This window comes from Tursiops truncatus, chromosome 11 (assembly GCF_011762595.2).
Source record: "Tursiops truncatus isolate mTurTru1 chromosome 11, mTurTru1.mat.Y, whole genome shotgun sequence".
Lineage (NCBI taxonomy): Eukaryota > Metazoa > Chordata > Mammalia > Artiodactyla > Delphinidae > Tursiops > Tursiops truncatus.
This window is the reverse complement of record NC_047044.1, coordinates 69,297,532-69,318,161: the sequence shown is the minus strand read 5'-3', so window position 1 is coordinate 69,318,161 and position 20,630 is coordinate 69,297,532. Positions and strand designations below refer to the sequence as shown.

General features: G+C 36.7%; 1 protein-coding gene across 13 annotated transcripts in view; it reads left to right on the top strand.

The window, feature by feature from the left end:
- PPHLN1 (periphilin 1) overlaps positions 1 to 20,630 on the top strand; it is a 157,877-nt gene that overhangs the window by 74,048 nt on the left and 63,199 nt on the right. For 10 of the 13 annotated variants that reach the window (XM_019934609.3, XM_019934607.3, XM_033866909.2 and 7 more), the window contains 3 exons: positions 382 to 593; positions 9,468 to 9,524; positions 12,022 to 12,101. In XM_019934609.3, the coding sequence (XP_019790168.1) occupies positions 382 to 593; positions 9,468 to 9,524; positions 12,022 to 12,101 (349 nt within the window). The remainder of the gene's footprint in view (positions 1 to 381; positions 594 to 9,467; positions 9,525 to 12,021; positions 12,102 to 20,630) is intronic. The other 3 variants (XM_073788819.1, XM_073788817.1, XM_073788818.1) reach the window with 2 other exon arrangements.

Sequence of the window (20,630 nt, the reverse complement as noted above, 5' to 3'; positions counted from 1 at the left end):
GTAGTAGACCATGAACTGTCTCATTGGGGAAATCTTTGGCATTCTCTAGGTGTCTTTGAGAGTATGGTAGCTGTGTGGTATGTTGTTGGTAGCAAGCAGAAGTAGAGACTATATGACTTTTTCACATTGAACAATTTTTGTGCTTGCTTAAAATAAAGTAACTTTTGCACTTAACCACCTGGTTCTACCCCAAACTGAAAAAATGACATAATTCACTGATAAAGTTTCATTTTGTTGACTGATTTCAGAAGTTAGGTGGTGGTAGAAAAAGGGGACATAAATTACAACACAAACAATGGTTTGTAACCAGAGCTTTTGCCATTTGTGCTTGTATATATAAAGTATAGAATATAATTAACTTATTTTATTTTTTCTTCAAAGGGGCATGAGAGATGGCTTTAGAAGAAAAAGTTTCTACTCTTCCCATTATGTGAGAGACCGGTCTCCTCATAAAAGAGACACTTCTTTTTTCAGAGAATCACCTGCAGGCCGAAAGGATTCTCCACACAGCAGATCTGGCTCCAGTGTCAGCAGTAGAAGTTACTCCCCAGAAAAAAGCAAAACTTACCCTTTCCATCAGTCTCAACATAGAAGTATGTATTTTTAAGAGTTCTCCTTTTTTTTTTTTTTTTTTTTTCAACCTCCACTGATAAGAATGTATTGAGTCAGATTGCCTTATATGTGTTATAAGATATTATTTTTAACTCTTTATTTGAAAAATTTCAAACATACAGAAAAGTTGAAAGAATAGTATAATGAATGTCATACACACACATACACACACGCACACACACACACACATTTTTAAACCATTTCAAATTGCAGTCTGTATGACATTTCACTTCTAGTTCTTCAGCGTGGAAGAGGTTGTAATCATGTTGGAAAGTCACACACCTCCTGTATTTTCTGCTAATTCCTGAGCTGATCCAGCCTCTTTACTCTTCTATCACTAGGGGAAATCTATTTATATTTTTCATGAAAAATATTAGTGGATCCCCCTAAATATAAGGTATAGCCTTATAGAATTTAGAGCTAAAACCTACCTTAGGTTCATTCTTTCCCAACCTCCAATTTTTTTTTTTTTTTTTTTTAAGTTTGGAGTGCCTGGCCATGCATAGCATTCAGTGCATGTCGTCCTGGCCCAGTTGTTCAGTATGTGTTGGAATAAATAAATGAAGCAACTTTTCTAGGTAATGCTTTCCTGTGTTGTCATTCTAGACTCTACTACCTGCAGTTGAGCTCATTCACAAAACACTTCCTCATGCCTTCTGTATCCAGGGCACTATGTTAGAATGATGTCCCTGTCACCAAGGAACTAGAATATATATGTGTATTTTTCCCCAACTGATAACAATTTTATCATTATGTAAATATAACATGTAAAGTATAACTTTGATATAAGGCTCATTATGTCATAAATGAGTTAACGTGACATTAGCCTGTCAGGGTAAGAGACTCTCACTCTGGGGTGGAAGAACACGCCATGGAGGAAATGACATTTGGGCTTATCTTTTAGTTCAGACTTCTACAGGTGGAGAAGTATCTTCTAGGTGGAAGGAATTATAAGCCAATAATTTTTCTTTCCTTTTTAACTTCCTTCCTTTTAACTGTTTTTTTCAAATAATAAGGTTTTTAGTTCAACAGTCTTTGCCTCCTGCATGTTCAGAATGATGGAAGATCACTTCAGATCATTAGATTGTCTCCATTGTAGCTGTTGCTGGATTCCTGTATTTAACAAGCATTTATCACTTGTCTACTGTGATAGGAGCTAGGTAGAGTGGGGTTTCCAAAAAACATATTTTTGGATATATGTGTAAGAATGCCATTTGAAGGATTTAAAACAAACACAGTCACTTACACATGCCTGACTGCTTAAAATATTCTTGGAATAGTTCCAGGTAACTGAAAGTTTTACTGTGGAGTTCAGTGTTAAAAGTTTGGTATTTTCTCCTATGCTTTACTTCCTTTTTCTCCCCTCACCCTTCAAGTGGATAAATAGCCTCTAAGTCTAATTTATGCTCACATGCACAGACCTAAATATCCCAAATTAGCTAGATATACCTTCTAAGACCATATTTTTTTAGATGTGTGTGACTTAAATCCAAATCTATTAATAATTTGGTTAAGAGGAAGAAAGTGTCTTTGGAAATTGATTTTGAAGCCTTTTTAACAAAACATGAGTAAAACGGAAGCTTGAGATCCTTCTTTACAGCTTATAGTGAAGCTATTAAGTTATTTAAGTTACTGTTGAATTAGCCTTATTTTTTACGTTTCTCCTCTAAAACAGATTCCTAGGGGGGCATCTTCTATCTGCCTTTGGCCTGGTAGTCAGTGGCCACAACTCTAAAATCTCAAGATGAAATGTAGAGTCACACGGTGATGCTCCTGTCTTAGTGTCTGCGATATGCTTTCCCCATCCTCTGAGGTCTAGTACCTTTAATATCTTGCAGTGATGGAAAGATAACAGAGAAAGTTGGGAGACTAAAATCTGGTGTGAATTGAATGAAATAGAGTGTATGACTTTGTTAATGCCTTCATGTTTATTTTCTTAAGTCATTTAGCTTTGAAAGTAAAGTTCTTTAATCAAGAAAAAAAAGTTCGTTCTGGGAAAACTCTCTTTATGGGTTACTTTGGTTGATTCCTTAGCTGTTTGGGCTGAACTGTTTAAATGTTTTTCTGTACTCCTTTCACTAAATAGTTTTTAGAATAGTTACATGAGATAATCTTCCAAAAAGTTAACAGTAAAAGTCTTGCTTTAAACAATAAAAGGAAAAAGTAATTGTTATTTTACATATTTGTGATAATGGTTTTTGCTTTAAATCTAAATCTCAGAAATGTTGATGGCACCTTACTTTTCTTCAAAAAAGGACTGAGAAATATCATCCTTCAATTATCAGTCACTTAAACTGGGCTAACTAACAATGATGGGTTAATTTAGTTTTCCAATGTAAATTGAAATTTTGACAAAGATTTTAAATGTTTCTGTAACAGGTAAAAAATAATTTTCTTATTCCTTATGCCCTCATTTTGTTAATTCTTTTTTAACTTCTAATTTTTTGCTTCTTGTTCATACTTTTCAGAATAATTTTATTTATTTTAATAATCACTAGTAGTTTGTCCATGGTAATTATTTTAGGACTAATTCTTCACAATTGTTCTGTGCATTTAATATATCTGTGCTTAATTATAAGCCACAGAATGACTATTACTTTTTCATCTCAGCTGCTTAGTTCCCATTTTGTGCTTACACACACGCACACACATGTTATTTAATTAAATTTTTTCTGCATAGCCTTTTGGGTTAAATCCTATGGAACTTTGTACTGACATAGACTAATTAGCTTCCTAAATCAAACTGTTTACACCTTGTGTTCCACGTTTAAGAATTTTCTGCCTATAACTTAAGTGGACTAACCTGTTCATAACGGTGACTACTATACTATTTTTCATTCCTTATTGTTGTTCATATTTACATGCTAACAGTGTAGGTTGTCCTTCTTAATCTGTTTATTAACACATTATTAAGATACTGTTATAGTTTAAATAGTTTTGTTATGTATACCTTGTGTATTTTTACTTGAATTTTATTTTATTCTAATTAATCTAATGAAACATCTCCCCATTTGTCAACTATCTCTTAGATATTTATTTCCTTTTTCCCTACCTTCTCTCAAATGAATCTCACTGTTTTCCTATCTTATACTTTTGCTATTTACCTTCTGTTTAGGATAATAGCATTAATAATGATCACTATATTTAGTCTCCCATATGGGTATGGGAGGCTTTTTGTTAAAGTACTTCCTGTGATGTTTACTGTATCACAGTACAGTCTTTCCATTTTTGTATAGCTCATTTTTAAAAACAGCTAAAATCTTTTCCTGTAATGTCTACTTAATACTAGTTATTTATCTTAGAGCCATAAAGATATTTCTTTTTTTGTTGGAACGGTTTGTGTATTTGAAAAGTACCATCATAATCTTTTCGATTTTTTTTTTCCAGGTTTAAATATATTTAGTTCCTTCAGCTGTTCCTTTCATTTGACATGGTTTTCAGACCTTTTGCTTTCCTAATTTTCTTTCTATTCCTTTTAAGTCATGATGCCAGAAGTGAACTTTTATTTTGTCAACCATATTGTATTACTGGTACTTACTGAAACTGCAGGCAACTGAAACCTAGGCCATTTTCACATATATTACTATGAAACAAAAAGCCCTGCAGCCTGTACTTTTTTCAGCTGCAATTACTTGTTTGTAGTTAATTCATTAAAAAAAAATCTGGGAATGATATATTTCATGTAGTTAACTTTGACTTATAATTCTCTTCCATAAAGGTCTTAAAATCTCTTTAGTGATCCTATATATTTAGCAGCAGATAAAAAGAGCTTTGTTTTATCTACAAATGAAGTATGCTTTATGTGTTTTGTATTAATCATTAATAATTATGTTGTGTTATAAAGCAGAAACTAACACACCATTGTAAAGCAATTATACTCCAATAAAGGTGTTAAAAAAAAATTCTGTTGAGTAGCATAAGGCACAATATAGAAACCTCTGCAGTGTTTATCTGCAGTGTTTGCTGTTATTCAGCCAGTTGTGATTCCCCATCTTGTTTTCTTTTCCACTTGAGGATTACAAAGCATTTCCACTGTGGAAACAGTGACATAAAGATTGCCTTGCTTAGTGTTGTAAGTCTGTTGTGGCTCCTTGGGATGATTATGTTAGGTATTTACAAACTCTTTGTTAATTCATTCTAAACATTTGCTACAGATTAATGTCAAATTTACCAGTGGTGCTCATATATAAATTAAGTATATGACATTTTTAAAATGTCATTACTATGGAAGATTTGTCAGTTTATTGTTTTTGTTGGTCTGTATCTGATTTTCTATAGCTCTGACTTTGGGCCCAGCCTCCCCTTACTTTCTCAATATCAGCAGCCACTATTAAGAATGAAAGATATTTTTAAGAAAGACTTATTCATCAGTGTTTAATCCTTTTCGAAAGCATATCTTCTACAATAACTGAAAATATACAAGAATTAAAAATACTATTTTGAGAAGAGTGTATTTGGAAGATAGACTCTATTATTGAACTTAAGTATAATGGGAAAAGGCACATGTCTTAATACCTGTTGGCTGTGAATGAATTTGGAAGTCCACATGAATTTTTGGATCATAGCTGAAATTCCAATAAAATTTAGAGGTTTAATTCTGCCTTTAGAAAGAAGGCTTTTCTGTGCAGGTGTAAGTGATAATGGGAATATGGAAATAAGACTTTACCATCAGATTATGTTTATTACGCAGTAAGAACCTGTTTTCTTAGCAGCTAAATATTATAGTGTTTCTTGGTTTGAAAGTCATTGTATTTATGTTCAGTACTCATAAAATCATTCAACAAAAATATATTTCATATAAATGGTTTGCCAAGCAAGACAGACCTAGTCTTTGCCCTCTGAGTTTATGATTTAGAGAAGGATACAAATCATTACATGGGAATAGGCATTTTAGGTGATATCTGACGAGTGGGCAGAAGTTTGTGGAAGGATGAAAGTGGAGAAGGATTATTGGGATGAGCTGTTTCATGAGGAATTTAATCTTGGACTCTTAACTGATCCAGGCTGTAAATGTGCTATTGAATTAGATTCTACAATGTATTCTTTTGTGTGAGAATCTATTTATTATATCACAAAGAGCTTTGGCTGTGAGTTTTCTGGGTGAATCCCAGGAGTACAGCTATAGCTTTTCTGGCACCTGAGTGATGGAGGTTCTGAAACAGTAATCAACTAATGGCATTTTCATATGTGTAGGCATTTATAGCATCCCTGTTGCACATGTTCATAATATGTACAGATGATGTAATATTTTACTTATATTTTAAAAAGTGAGCCCATGTGGTTGTAACTGATGTATTAAAGGAAAGTTCTCTTCAGAAATGCACTTCCATGTATTCATAGTTAATATGCCTTTATTTCAACTTGTTGGATCTCTTACCTCCAAAAGTTTGTTATTTGTGGGAAGCAGAGGTGGTACAGAGGGAGCTTTTTCTACCCCTGTGTCTGGTTGTTTTTTTGGTGTCTTTACCACAAGGATCATTTTTTCTGTGTCCCCTCCATTTTTCTGTTTCATACCTTCTTTTTTTTTTTCTTGGCTGCACCGCATAGCATGCGGGATCTTAGTGCCCTGACCAGGGATGAACCTGTGCCTTCTGCAACAGAAGTGCGGAGTCCTAACCACTGGACCTCCAGAGAATTCCCTGTTTCATACCTTCTTGAATGAACCAGTAGATCTCTGAGAAATCATGTTCTTCCTAACCAAGAGCACCAAATTTGCATGTCTTCATCCATGATCCAGAAAAATGAATCATTTCCTCAGCATCCTTATAGCCACCCCATCTTCATTTGTTCATATCTTAATTTCCCCTTTAATGCTTCAGCTATAAAGGAGAGATGAATCTACTACCTGCGCTGTTAAGTTTATTTATTTATTGATAAGACATTCAGAAGTATCTGGTTTTCTCTTATACATCAGGCACTGTACCAAGAATTTAATAGTTTGCAAGATGTAGCCCCTAATTTTATTATCTCCAGTGATGGTTTTCCTTTTTTTTTTAAGATTTTTTGTTTTTGATGTGGACCATTTTTTTAAAGTCTTTACTGAATTTGTTACAATATTGCTTCTGTTTTATGTTTTTTGGCCATGAGGCATGTGGGAACTTAGCTCCCCAGCCAGGGATCAAGCCTGCACCCCCTGCATTGGAAGGTGAAATCTTAACCACTGGACCTCCAGGGAAGTCCCTCTAGGGATGTTTTTTTTTTTTTTTCCTAGCAGTGTATTTTGCTCCTATATGGGTTATCAGTAATTAATAATACTTGATAGGATTGGGTGAGTCTGGTTAAGTTCATCGCTGCTTTCATCAGGAGAACACATCAGCAAGAAAGTATATTTCTGAAAGATCGTTTCAGACTTACAGCTATTATATGCAAAGAGACAGCAAATGTTAAATTCTTAGAGAACTTTTAAATGTTTATTGTAACATGAAGCTGCTTCTCTGGCTTTCATTTCACCTGCGTGGGAAGCACTTTATACCTAGTCTATGGCACCAGTATTTGAAATTCTTGTTCATTGTCTTCCTCACCATTTATTCTTTCACTCACCAGTACATTGACTTGGATTTTGATTTCCATATTGCCAACTTTAGAATTTTTCTTTCCTGGTTTCTTTCCTTCATCCTACTTTAGAACTCATTTTCTTTAGCAAGTCACAGCAAAGGCAGGAATGTGTTGAGCCTCTGGCCCTGCTCTCAAGTAGGAGTTAGTTTCTGCTTACTAAGATCACATGTGAGATGAATTTGAAGTAATGGCTAAGTGGCCAAGGAGTAGCATTCTGTCAGTTAGAAATATAGAAGTGTGAGTGAAAGAAGTGGATTTGAGAGACATTTGTCTTCATAGTATTGGTTGGAGCCACGGAAGAATAACAAAACAAAAAGGATTGAGGATAGGAGGAACATTCATATTTAAGGAACAATAACCAACAAAGAAGAAAGAGAAAGGTAGGAAGATGTAGGATGACAAACAGAAACGTACAAAGGCATGAAAAGCAAATGCTAAAATATTAAGAGGAACTTGTGTATGAATCATTAAGCTGCAGTAGTAGAGCACAAGAAGAAAGACCTTCAGTTTTAATATAAGCAGATCATTGGAAACTCTGGGATGAAGAGTTTAAGCACAATGGGTTGTTTCTATTACCTCTTATGTTAAAAAAAATACTCTAAAATTTCGTGGGCTAAAACAACCACTTGTTTATGATTTTGCAATCTGAGCTGGATTCAGCTGGTTTTACTGTCTGTTAGGATATTATTAAATAGCCCAGGTCTGTTGAAGGTAACATGGATGGGAATCTGTAGTTAAATGCAGTCATTCCTACAGTGGTTCTGAAATTTGGAATCAAAATCAATCAACACAGCACCAGTTGTGTGTTAGTAAACTGACTCTTCAGGGGAAAAACACCTGATTGTGACATTTGCCAATATTTGTGGAGTGAATACTTTTACCATGGCTGATTTCAGGCTACCAGTGTGGAGTCACTGAACTTAAGAGTTTGGAAGACATACAGACAGTTCATTCTCAACAGCTAGTGTGAGCCAAGCCCAAGCCCCAGACACTCCTATAAAAAAATATCGTTGTCCTGACCTCTTCATCTACAAAAAATTTGAGGCAGGTTAACAAAAATAAACACTTATTAAAACAGGATTAAGTAAACGGGTAAAGAATTTTATAAAAAAGGGAAATAAGGGTGTGAAAATAAAAGAATAAAGTTAGTAGTTTATGAAATAGATACCTATGATAAGGATTTCAGCAATTACTATAAGTGAGCTAAGGATTTGCCTAAAACAAAGAGGAAATGAGCAATAGATAGTGTTCATAGTGAAACTTAGATAAAAACACATCAGCTGCTCAGGAGGAACAAAACTTTCTGATGACATCAGTGAACAATTAGATAAGGATACTGCTTCTTCAACATTCTTGCAAAAGTAGGATGGCAGTATTTGTGTGATATTTCTTGAATTTTTTTTTTTAGTGCAAGGTGCTGACAGTGCCAAAGTGATTCAGAAAATGTATTATTTTCTCAGAAAAAAGGATAAAATTGGCAATTTGGGATCTATAATAGAATAATTTGAAATAAATGATAAGAAAACGTATTGGAAATATAGCTGAGAGCCCCTTCTAGTTTATTTAGGCTATTTAGAAAGCCGATTCCATCTGCATCATTAAGAGTTTGCAGGTAAGGAAACTAACAAAATATTTACAAGATTCTAAGTATGGGATAATTAGGAGATCAAGTAGCTGTGGATTTGTTTATAAGGAAAATCCATACATGAGAGAGTTTGCATGAAAAGAATTAGCAAGATTTAGTAACAGGCTACCTGTTGAGAACAAGTCAGAATGATTACTTGCAGGTAGCCATCCTATGCTCAGGGAACTGATATGATATACCATGAAAACTTTCCCAGGTGTCCTTTTTGATTTCTAGTGGTGATTCATCTTTCACTCTTGATTTTTTTGGTGTCATTCTTTAATCCTTTGAGTATTGACTTTATGGAGGAGATTAGATTAGATGCTTATAGTGATAAGTAAGACGTGCGATCCCCGTCTTTAACTTTTGGTGTCTTATCATAGGATCCTTTTCTCATTTCTTTCTGCTCATGCTGTCCTTGGTTAGCCTCATCTTCATACATCATTGTTGTTGGACCCAATCTTAAACAGAGTTTTTCTCCTATTCTGTTATTTATTTCTCTTTATTGGTGTTTGCTCAGGCAGCCCAACTTGAAAGCAGGGTAGGAAGGTGGTTAGGGTCACCGGCAAATGCTCAGAAGTTCCTGTTCTCATTACTCCTACTTCTGGGTTCTTCTCCTGTTCCTCCTGGGCACAGAGGTGCTGGTGTTAATTCCTCCCTGCCCACCTTTCCCTAGAGTCCGTGCGTGCTGGTGCCTCCTACAAACGGCAGAATGAAGGAAAGCCAGAAAGAGGTGAGTTTTGAGCTAGATTGTGATTTGGGATCGTGAAGGGTGGGGGGCTATAATTTGTAGAGGTTATAGAAATGGGAAAAGTGTATAACTGCTCCATTAGTCTGCTGTTGGAACCAGAGTTGAACAATAGCAGACTCAGGTAGTAGGATTTGGGGAGACATGTGGGTTTGTTGTCTGGGCTAGCCACTCCCAGTCAGCAACTGCCACCTCATAGGAGGTTGAGATCTGTAGAGTAGACAAGTCACTGGCCGAAAGGACCCAACATCAGTAGGATCAGGATATTTCTATTTACCATTTTTGTGCTCTTTCTGCTGCCATCTGTATCATCCTTTTTCTTTATCCTTTGCTTCTTGCCTGTCCCTGCCCTTCATGCCACCGGTATATATGAATATATGTTGATATATAAACCACTGCCCTCTCCTTCAATGTTCCTTTGCTTCTGCACACTGAGATTGGTTGAAATCTGCTTAAATTAGCCTTATGCAGCTAAAATCATGAAAGATCCTAAGACTACACTTGGACACCATACTTGGCATACCTGTAGAGCTGATGCTTTGTTTGTAAAGGAGGTGCTAAATAAGAGATTAACAGCTGCTTGTGAAAGTTTTTTGCTGTGTTTAGCTGCTGTGTGCCAGAATTGAGCCTATAATTATGTCTTTAATTAACATAGTGTGCTGTGCTGATTGGTCCAGTTCTTCATCTCTCAAGGAAATACTTAATCAGAATAGACTGGGGAGGTCACTGAATCCTAAGGGTAGAAAAATAATTCATCTTTTCACAAGTTTGTGAGTACCTACTCTTTTCTTAAAGGACTCAGCTTGGTAGGCCTTGGGTATTCGGGAAAAAATGAGCTATGATACTTGTTCCTCTAGGGGCTTTTGGTGCAGTGGGATAGACTGACACTGTCACATTATCATATGGAATTTGCCATGTGCAATGGAAATACAGTAGGGAATGACTAAATAAGCCATGTTCTTAGCCATTTGGGGATGTAGTGATGGTTGTATCATTTTGCTTTTGATTTTTAAGGTCTGTAAGAACTTTTAAACTTGCTTAGTGCGAAAGTCTCTTAATGGTACCACAAGTTAAAAGATTCTAGAGTTAGGTCTTTTTTAAGACTATTGGAGCTTCACAGTTGGAATACTGTGCCTAGAGCAGGAGTTTTCAACCTCAGCACTACTGACATTTGAGGCCGGATAATTCTTTGTTGTGGAGGGCTGTCCTGTGCATTTGTAGCATGTTTAGCAGCATCCCTAACCTCTACTTAACCATGTGCCAGTGGCACTCACCCACTGTGAAAATCAGAAATATCTTCACACATTGCCACGTGTTGTGGGTGCGGGGAGCTGTGGGGGGCATCTTGAGAAAGCCTTTCCGGCTCTGCAGGACATTGGAAAGAGATGTTATTCACTACGTCCCCAAGGTGGTTGGAAGCCCTTGACCTCCAGGCCCTTACTTTGCTGTCTTGACCATAGCAGGAAGAGCTTAAGAGGCTTTTTGACTGAAACTGGCTTTGCCTCAGTTTCAAGGTCTTTTTTCCTCCGCTTTTGCTCTTGACTGCTTTCCTGGCCTTAACCCACTATCCAGTCTTGACCAGTTTCTGTGTCACTCCAAACTTGGTGCTGCTTTTTCCTCTTCTCTGAAATTAAAGTTTTCCTAGCACTTGAAAGCAGAGGCTATCTGTTACAGTTGACATATAGATAATTTAATGAAACGTTTTTCTGTTAGCAACAGCTCACTGTTATTTTTAAGATTATATTTAACTAAACCCATTTTTGTTGTTGTTTTCGTTGAACTGGCTAAAATAATATTTAAATTTATTTTCTGGCTTATATTTCCATAAAAATAATAGTATACATAGAGCACTATGTGAGTGTCTGAAGTGACCAAAGATAAAGTTTAGTGACTTTATCTCATACAGATTTATTTTTCACCATTTAACAAATATTTGGGTACTCATTCATATCAGGTACCGGATTAGTGCTCTATTATAGTTTTCTAGTTTTAATTTTTTTAAAACATATCATGAATACCTGCTAAGTTTCCTACATACCCTTCTCTTTGAGCTATAGCTTAATTAGCTAATAATTAGCTAATTCTCTTTGGTAGCATCTATATAATAACCTCCATTGGATTTTTAGTGTGATGTATTAAAAGTTAACTTTTCGGAACTTGGAGGTGGAAGCATTTATGATTTTAAAATGTTTTTTGCCTTTCCTGAGGTCTTCTCTGTGGTTCCGTGTTTGCTAACTGGCATTGATATGGCCTAGATTGCCATATATACTGTCCTTTGGTTCTAGGTTATTTGAAATTTTTGATGGTGCCCAGCCTCAAAGACAGATAGGAGGATTTAGATATTAACAGATTTAATTTAATAATGTAATAAAGATTTCACTATTAAAATAAGTGTATGACTTCCACCCCTTATTCATTTACAAAAACACTCTAGTTGAAAACAAATAAGCTAGAAAATTGCATTTTATATTTTCTTATATAGGTAAAGAAAGACCTGTTCAGTCTTTGAAAACATCAAGAGACACTTCACCCTCAAGTTCTTCAGCAGTTCCTTCATCAAAGGTTTGTTGTACTTCTAAAATCAATTCAAAGAGGAAACACAAAGTAAATGAGATGGATTGTATAGTACAGGTGCTTTTATTCTTTACTGTCACACCTAACGGGGGTAATTTGCTGCATTGAAAGCTTGAGTTTCAAGTAACCATAACTTAAAAGTTGCCTCCAGAGTAAATGAGCAGTTTTCTCATAGAATTATTTCCACAGGTTATGCTAAAATTAGTATTTACTGATCCCCTTCTCATCTTGACCATAGCCGAGTGGGAATGAATATCCAGATGAGGCATATTTGAGAGACTGTGCTTTTATTTTGGAAGTGGGGTCATAGGCAGAGACCTAACATTTATTGTATAATGACTTGATTCTATGTGCTATATTATATATTTTCTTCTGTTATTAATTCATATAAAAATTCTATGATGTAGGTAAGTGTATATTTCCATTTTATATAACAGGCTCAGAAGTTAAATAATTTTCTCAAATTATTTCACTGATGAATTCTCCCAAACGTTTAAGAATACCTGTACTTCTCAAACTTCCAAAAGATAGAAGAGGATTGAACACTTCCAAACTTGTTTTATGAACCTAGAATTATCCTGACACCAAAACCAGACAAGGACATTACAAGAAAAGAAAACTACAGGCCAGTATCTCTGATGAAGATAGATGCAAAAATCCTCATCCAAATGTTAGCAAACCAAATTCATAAGCACATTAAATGGATCGTATACCATGATCGAGTGGGATTTATTCCAGGCATGCTAGCACACATGGTTCAGTATCTGCAGATCAATTAGTGTGATACACCACATTAATAAAGTAAAGGATAAAAATCATATGATCATCTCAGTAGATGATGAGAAAATTTAACATCCATTTATGATAAAAACTCAACAAAGGGGACATAGAGGGAATATGCCTCAACGAAATAAAGGCTATATATGTCAAGCCAACAGCCAACATCATTCTCAATGGCAAAGAGCTGAAAGCATTTCCTCTAGGATCAGGAACAAGCAAGGATGCCCACTCTCACCAGTTTTATTCAACATAGTATTGGAAGTACTAGCCAGAGCAATTAGGCAAGAAAAAGAAATAAAAAGCACCCAAACTGGAAAGGAAGAAGTAAAACTGTCACTATTTGTGGATAACATGATTTTATATGTAGAAAACCCTAAAAAGAAATAAAAGCAAAAATAAACAAATGGGAGCTAATTAAACTTAAAAGCTTTTGCAAAACAAAGGAAACCATTGATAAAATAAAAAGACAACCTACAAAATGGGAGAAGATATTTTCAAATGATAGGACCAACAAGGGATTAATATCCAAAATATATAAATAGTTCATACAACTCAATATCAAAGAAGAGGCAGAAGACCTGAATAGGCATTTTTCCAAAGAAGACATACAGATGGCTAGCAGGCATATGAAAAAATGCTCAACATTGCTGATTATTAGAGAAATGTGAATCAAAACCACAATGAGATATCACCTCACACACCCAGGATGACTGTCATCAAAAAGTGTACAAATAACAAATGTTGGCGAGGATATGGAGAAAAGGGAACCCTAGTGTGCTCTTGGTGGGAATGTAAATTGGAGAACAGTATGGGGATTCCCCCCCCCAAAAAAAAAATTAGAACTATCCTATCATCCAGCAAGCCACTTCTAGTTATGTATGCAAAGGAATTGAAAACAGGGTGAACACATGGCAGCTCTGAGAGTGCAAGGAAGCTCTGCACCCCTTCACTTAACCTTGCCTAAGCATCTTTTATCATAAACTGCCTCCTATTGGCCACAAAACTCAGCCCACGTGTCAACACTGGGAGTTTGGTGTCCATCTGCCATGATGCTTCAGTATGCACGTATGACCACTGCTCATACTGCTCTCATAAGGAGAGCAGCCAAGATGGCAAGGTAGAAAGACCCTGAGCTCATCTCCTCTCAGGAGCACACCAAAATCAGTTTCCTGCAGAGCAACCATCAGTGAAAAAGAGTGGGACCTACCAGAAAAGATATACAACTAAAGACATAAAGAAGGAAACACAACGAGACAGGTAGGAGGGATGGACTCACAGTATAATCATATCCCATACCCCCCAGGTGGGCAGCCCACAAATTAGAGGATAATTATATTGCAGAAGTTCTTCCACAGGAGTGAGAGTTCAGAGCCCCATGTCAGGCTCCCCAGCCTGGGGTTCTGACACCAGGAATACAAGCCCCCAGAGCGTTTGGCTTTGAAGGCCAGCAGGGCTTAATTGCAGGAGCCCCACAGAGTGGGGGAAATAGAGACTTCATTCTTAAAGGGCACACACAAAATCCCACGTGCAGTGGGACCCAGGGCAAAAGCAGTAATTTGATAGGAGCCTGGACAAGACCCACCTACTGGTCTTGGAGAGTCTTCTGGAGAGGCAGGGAGCAGCTGCGGCTCACCCTGGAGACATGGACACTGGCGGCAGACATATTAGGGAACGCTCAAACACATGAACACTGTTGCTGGCTGCTGTCATCTTGGCTCATTAGCACCAAGACCTGGCCCCACTCAGCAACCTGTAGGGATCAGTGCTGGGCTGCCTCAGGTCAAACAACTAACTGGGCGGGGACACAACCCCATCCATCAACAGACAGCCTGCCTAAAGACTTCCTGACCTCTAGACGCACCCCTGGACACAGCCCTACCCACCAAAGGGCCAAGACCCAGCTCTAACCACCAGAGGACAGGCACCAGCCCTTCCTGCCAGGAAGCCTACACTAGCCTCTAGACCAGCCTCACCCACCAGCAGAAGCAAGCCAGACCCTACCCTGGGACCAGCTGTGCCGTGGCCCTGACCACTAGCGGGCCAACACAACCTTCGGGACACCCCAGACCCCATACCCAACTGTTTCAGGAACTTGCCTCTCCCCTACTCCAGTAATCTGAAATGAGCTCTGGGATCCCTGGCCCTGCAGCCGGACTCCAGGAAGCAGTTCTGCTTGCCAGTAGTCCGGCACTAACCCCGGATCTGGCTTCACCTGCCAGTGTGGGCAACAGCTCTAGAGTTTTTGAGACCCTGACTCTGCCCACCAGTGAGCCAGCACTAGCTCTGGGGCCCCCGAGGGTTCTGCAACCAGCCACCTTGTGACCAGGCCCCACTAAACAGTAGCCAGCAGCATCTTCACAAGGCAGGGCCTGGCAACCAACTGGACTAGGGGGCAGCCAACTGGACTAGGGGCCAACCAAGCCTACCAGACTACCCACGTAGTTAGCCCACCATGACAGGAGGACCCACACAGCCCTTTTAGGGGGAACGCCTAGAGCATATAGCTTAGGTGATGAGGGGCGGGGGGAGTGTACTGCTAGGACACAACGGATCTCCTACAGAAGGCTACTTCTCCAATGTGGAGAAACATAACCTACCTACCACATACATAAAAATACAAAGAGCAGCTTAGACAAAATGAGGCAGCAGAGGACTATGTTCTAGAAAGGAACAAGCTATAACCCCAGAAGAAGAACTAAGTGAAGATAGGCAGTCTACATGTAAGAGTTCAGAGTAATGATCATAAAGATGATCAAAGAACTTGGGAGGAGAATGGATGCACAGAGTGAGAAGTTTTTAACAAAGAGGAAATATAAAGAACAGCAGAGGTGAAGAATACAATAACTGAAATAAAAAATATGCTAGAATGAATCAATAGTAGACTAAATGATACAGAAGAACAGATCAGTGAGCTGGAAGAGAGAGTAGTGGAAATCACTGCCACTGAATAGAAAAAAAAGAATGAAGAAATTAGGACAGTTTAAGAGACCTCTGGGACAACATGAAGCACACTAATATTCACATTATAGGGGTCTCGGAAGGAGAAGAGAGAGAGAAAAGGGAAGAGAACGTATTTGAAGACATAATAGCTGAAAACGTCCTTAATCTGGAAAAGGAAACAGTTACCCAAGTCCAGGAAGCGCAGAGAGCCCTGTTCCGGATTAACCCAAAGAGGAACCTGCTGAGACACACAGTAATCAAAATGACACAAATTAAAGATAAAGTGAGTATTAAAAGCAGCAAGGGGAATGCAACAAATAACATACAAGGGAACTCCCATAAAACTATCAGCTGATTTTTCAGCAGAAACTCTGCAGGCCAGAGGGTAGTGGCACGGTATATTTAAAGTGATGAAAGGGAAAAACCTGTGACCAAGAATACTTTACCCAGCAAGGCTCTCAGTCAGGTTTGATTTAAAATCAAAAGGTTTACAGACAAGCAAAAGCTAAAAGAATTCAGCACCACCAAACCAGCTTTACAACAAATGGTAAAGGAACTTCTCTAGGTGAAAAAGAAAAGGCCACAACAAGAATACAAGAAAATTATGAAATGAAAAAGCTTACCAGTAAAGGCAAACGTACTATAAAGGTAGGAAATCATCTACACACAAAGCTAGTAAGGAGGTTAAAAGACAAAAGTAGTAAAACCATCTGTATCCACAATAAGCAGTGAAGGGATACACAAAACAATTAGATGTAAAATAAGATAAAGACAGTAATCGTGAGGGGAGGAGGGTACAAATGCAAGGTTTTAAAAATGCATTTGAAATTAAGAGATCAGCAACTTAATATACAGTTATACAGAAACCTCATGGTAACCACAAACCAAAAATCTATAATATATATACACACAAAAAAGAAAAAGGAATCCAAACATAATACTAAGATTAGTCATCACAAGAGATGAGAAAAAATGAAGAAAGGGGGGGAAAAGGTCTACCAAAATGGCAATAAGAACATACATATTGCTAATTCCCTTAAGTGTAAACAGACTAAATGCTCCAACCAAAGACATAGAGTGGCTTCATGGATACAACAACAAGACTCATATATATGGTGTCTACAAAAGACTCACTTCAGATCTAGAGATACATACAGACTGAAAGGAAGGGCATGAAGAAAGATATTCCATACAAATGGAAATCAAAAGAAAGCTATATAACAGTACTTATATCAGACAAAATAGACTTTAAATAAAGACTGTCACAAGAGACAAAGAAGGACACTACATAATGATCAAAGGGTCAATCCAAGAAGAAGATATAACAGTTGTAAATATATATGCACCCAACATTGGAGCACCTCAATGTATAAGGCAAATATTAACAGACATAAAAGGAGAAATCAATAGTAACACAATAATAGGAGGGGAGTTTAACACCCCACTTATTACATCAGTGGACAGATCATCTAGACAGAAAATCAATAAGGAGACATAGGCCTTAAATAACACATTAGACTAAATGGACTTAATTAATTTATAGAGAGCATTCTATCCGGAAAGCAGCAGAATGCATATTCTTTTCAAGTGCACGTGGAACTTTCTCCAGGATAGATGACTTGCTAGGCCAGAAAACAAGCCTTGGTAAATTTAAGAAAATTGAAATTGTATCAGACATCTTTTCTGACCACAAGGCTGTGAGAGTAGAAATCAACTACAAGGGAAAAACCTGCAAAAAACACAAACACATTGGAGGCAAAACAGTATGCTACTAAACAACCAATGGATCACTAAAGAAATCAAAGGAAATGAAAACAGTATTTCAAGGAGATATCTGCATTTTTTTTGGCGGGGGGAATTGAACCTGGCCCATGGCAGTGAAAACCTTGAATCCTAACCACTAGGCCACCAGGGAACTCCCCTGCATTTCTGTGTTCATTGCAGCATTATTCACTGTAGCCAAGATGTGGAAACAACCTAACCTGCCCTCAATGAATGGATAAAGAAAATATTGTATACATACATGATGGAATATTATTCGACCATGAAAAAGGTGAACATCTTACCATTTGTGACAAAATGGATGGACCTTGAGGGCATTATGCTAAGTGAAATAAGCCAGACAGAGAAAGACAAGTATTCTATGATCCTGATGACATGTGGAATCTAAAAAAGTCAAATTCACAGAAAGAAGGGTTGTTACCAGAGTCTGGGGGACAGGAGAAAAGGGGAGATGTTGGTCAAAGATTATGAACTTGAAGCTATAATATGAATGAGTTCTGGGTATCTAATATATAGCATAGTTATTATAGTTAATAATACTCTCCTGTATAATTGAAATTTGCTAAGAGATCTTTGATGTTCTCACCACAAAAAAGAAATGGTAATTATGTGACATGATGCAGGTGTTAGCTAATGCTAAGGTTGTGATTATTTTGCAATTTAAAAAAAGTGGGTATATATCTCCATTTTATGGAAAAGGCTTAGATGTTAAATAATTTTCTCAAGGACATAGCCAGTTTTCACTGCATCATTCTTCTCAGTCCTTCCTTCTCAGCATCTGAAAACGTGTTGAAAAGGTGCATCGTTCTAATCCTCAAAACTTAAAACTTTGGGGTGTTTCTGAGGTTCTCTTCACCAACCTCACACTGTTTCTCTTTCCATAACTGTTGTTACTTCTATTCTCGTCTTTCTTCACTTCTTTTTGTTTTCTGTCTTTGGTATGTTTGGCTTTTCTGTAAGAAAAGATATCACCTGGTGGTCTGTGCTGGTGTTCAGTGGGCAGCTGCTTCTCTGCCTCAAATGGAAAAAAGAAAAGGTGTCTTTGTGACAACTTGTGTCTTTGGAGCTTTCCCAGAAGTCAGGATGCTAGAATGCTGGATTTTGAATAGGAAAGATTGATTGGATTTTTTGGTTCTTTCTTATCATATCAAGGGTGCTTTACCCATCTGAAACACTGGCTTGGTTTTGTTTTTTTTTTTTTTTCCCCCAGCTAGAAATGAATGAAGAGTAAATAATACTTACCCATCTAAGTCACTATGAATATTTAAATTATGATATTTGAAATATTTATTTCCCTTGAACTATAATGTGGTGTAAATATGTTATAGCATAGGACTTTGTGGTACGTGATGAAAATATATTTTAACCATCAAATCCAACCCTAATGGATTTTAGATATTTTCATCTGACAGTTTATTTTAGATGTTTGCATTTTTGTCTTAGAATGGAATTAGAATTTCAGAATTTTAGATCTATAATCATTTTATATATTGGGGAAGTATAGCTTCCTGTGTCCTCTTCCCAGGGTTACATGCTAGCTTTATTACCTAGATTTCCTGATATGGTGGAGGACTTTTTCTTTGAAACATTATGGTTACTGTCATGTAGGAATAGTTTTTCAGAGTTTATTTTCTGCTGTTAGAAGTCAGTTTCAAATGAGAGTTTTTTAAGTGTACAGAGTTAATGATGGTTGAATAGAAGGATTCAGTTATAAAAGATTTTGCTTCCTTCTTTACTAGAGATAATTTACAATGTTTTGTTTTGTTTTTGCTCTAACTTTCTCTTCAAAACAGGTACCAAAGAAAAGTGAGGTGTACATTTAAAAAAATATTTTTGTTTGTGTTTCTTATTTTTAAAAAAACTTTTTAACCTTATTACTAAGTAATAGTAAAGGTATTGCTTATATCTTTTTAACCTTATGTATGGGTAGAGCTTTGGAATAAGATATTGAGACTTACTCAGTGGCCATGGAAATACTCCATGTAGATACACTGTGATTATCTTCTAGTAAATATTATGGATGGCAAACCAGTTTTTTGGTAAATTGAATTGAAGGTGGTCAAGGGCCTTACTCATCTAGAAGACCTAGTTTTAAGTTCCAGCTCAGCATTTATTGGTAACTGTGTACAAATCACTAACCTTTTGGCATTCAGTTTTTTGGTTTATAAGTTGGGGGTGATAAAGTCTAGCCACCTTCATGGAATTCCATTTAATTAAAATACCTTTTTTTGGTTTGCATGTGTAAGCGCTTTATAAATGATAGTGTACCATAACATGGGGATTTTTACTGACACTGTCATCCAGAGGAGGTATATTTAGAATCAATGATGTGACTTTATAGAAGTAAGAGATGGAGACAAAATTAAAGTACCAGGCGTTATGCTAGATGCTTTCAGGTCTGTTACTTCCCTTGATTCTCACAACTACCTTAAGAGTGAATATAATATTATTAATCCCTGTTTTGTAAATGAGAAAATGAAGGCTCACAGTGTCATAAGTTATGTATATAAAATCATCTACCCTCACTAGTGATGAAATGGCTATTCAAACCCAGCTTTGTCTGTAACTCCAAATCCTATACTTTGTTTAGTATTGTATGTGGTTGGAGAAGGGAAGTAGTGATAGTATCAAAAAATGAAATTTAAGTGTATACATTTCATGTAAAGAGTAGGATTTATATAAACTATTACAAAGTATAAAATAGCATATCTGGACTTCTCTGTTTCATTAATTAGAAATTTACCTTGATGAAATTTTGGCATTGGTTATGTCATTGAATATAATTAAAGATACAAAGTTGAAATCAGTATAATGGCTTGTATATTCTAAATAATATTTAGTATATTAGCTGTCAGTGTTTTTTGTTTCGTTCCTTAGATGAATTTCTAAAGCTTTATATAAATGAAAGTAGGAGTCAGATTTAGTCTATATGTCCCCCCAAAATTGCAACTTAATGAAATTCTGTGTTGAATATTTTTGAAAAAGCGAAGAACGTACTTGTTCTCTTTATAAATT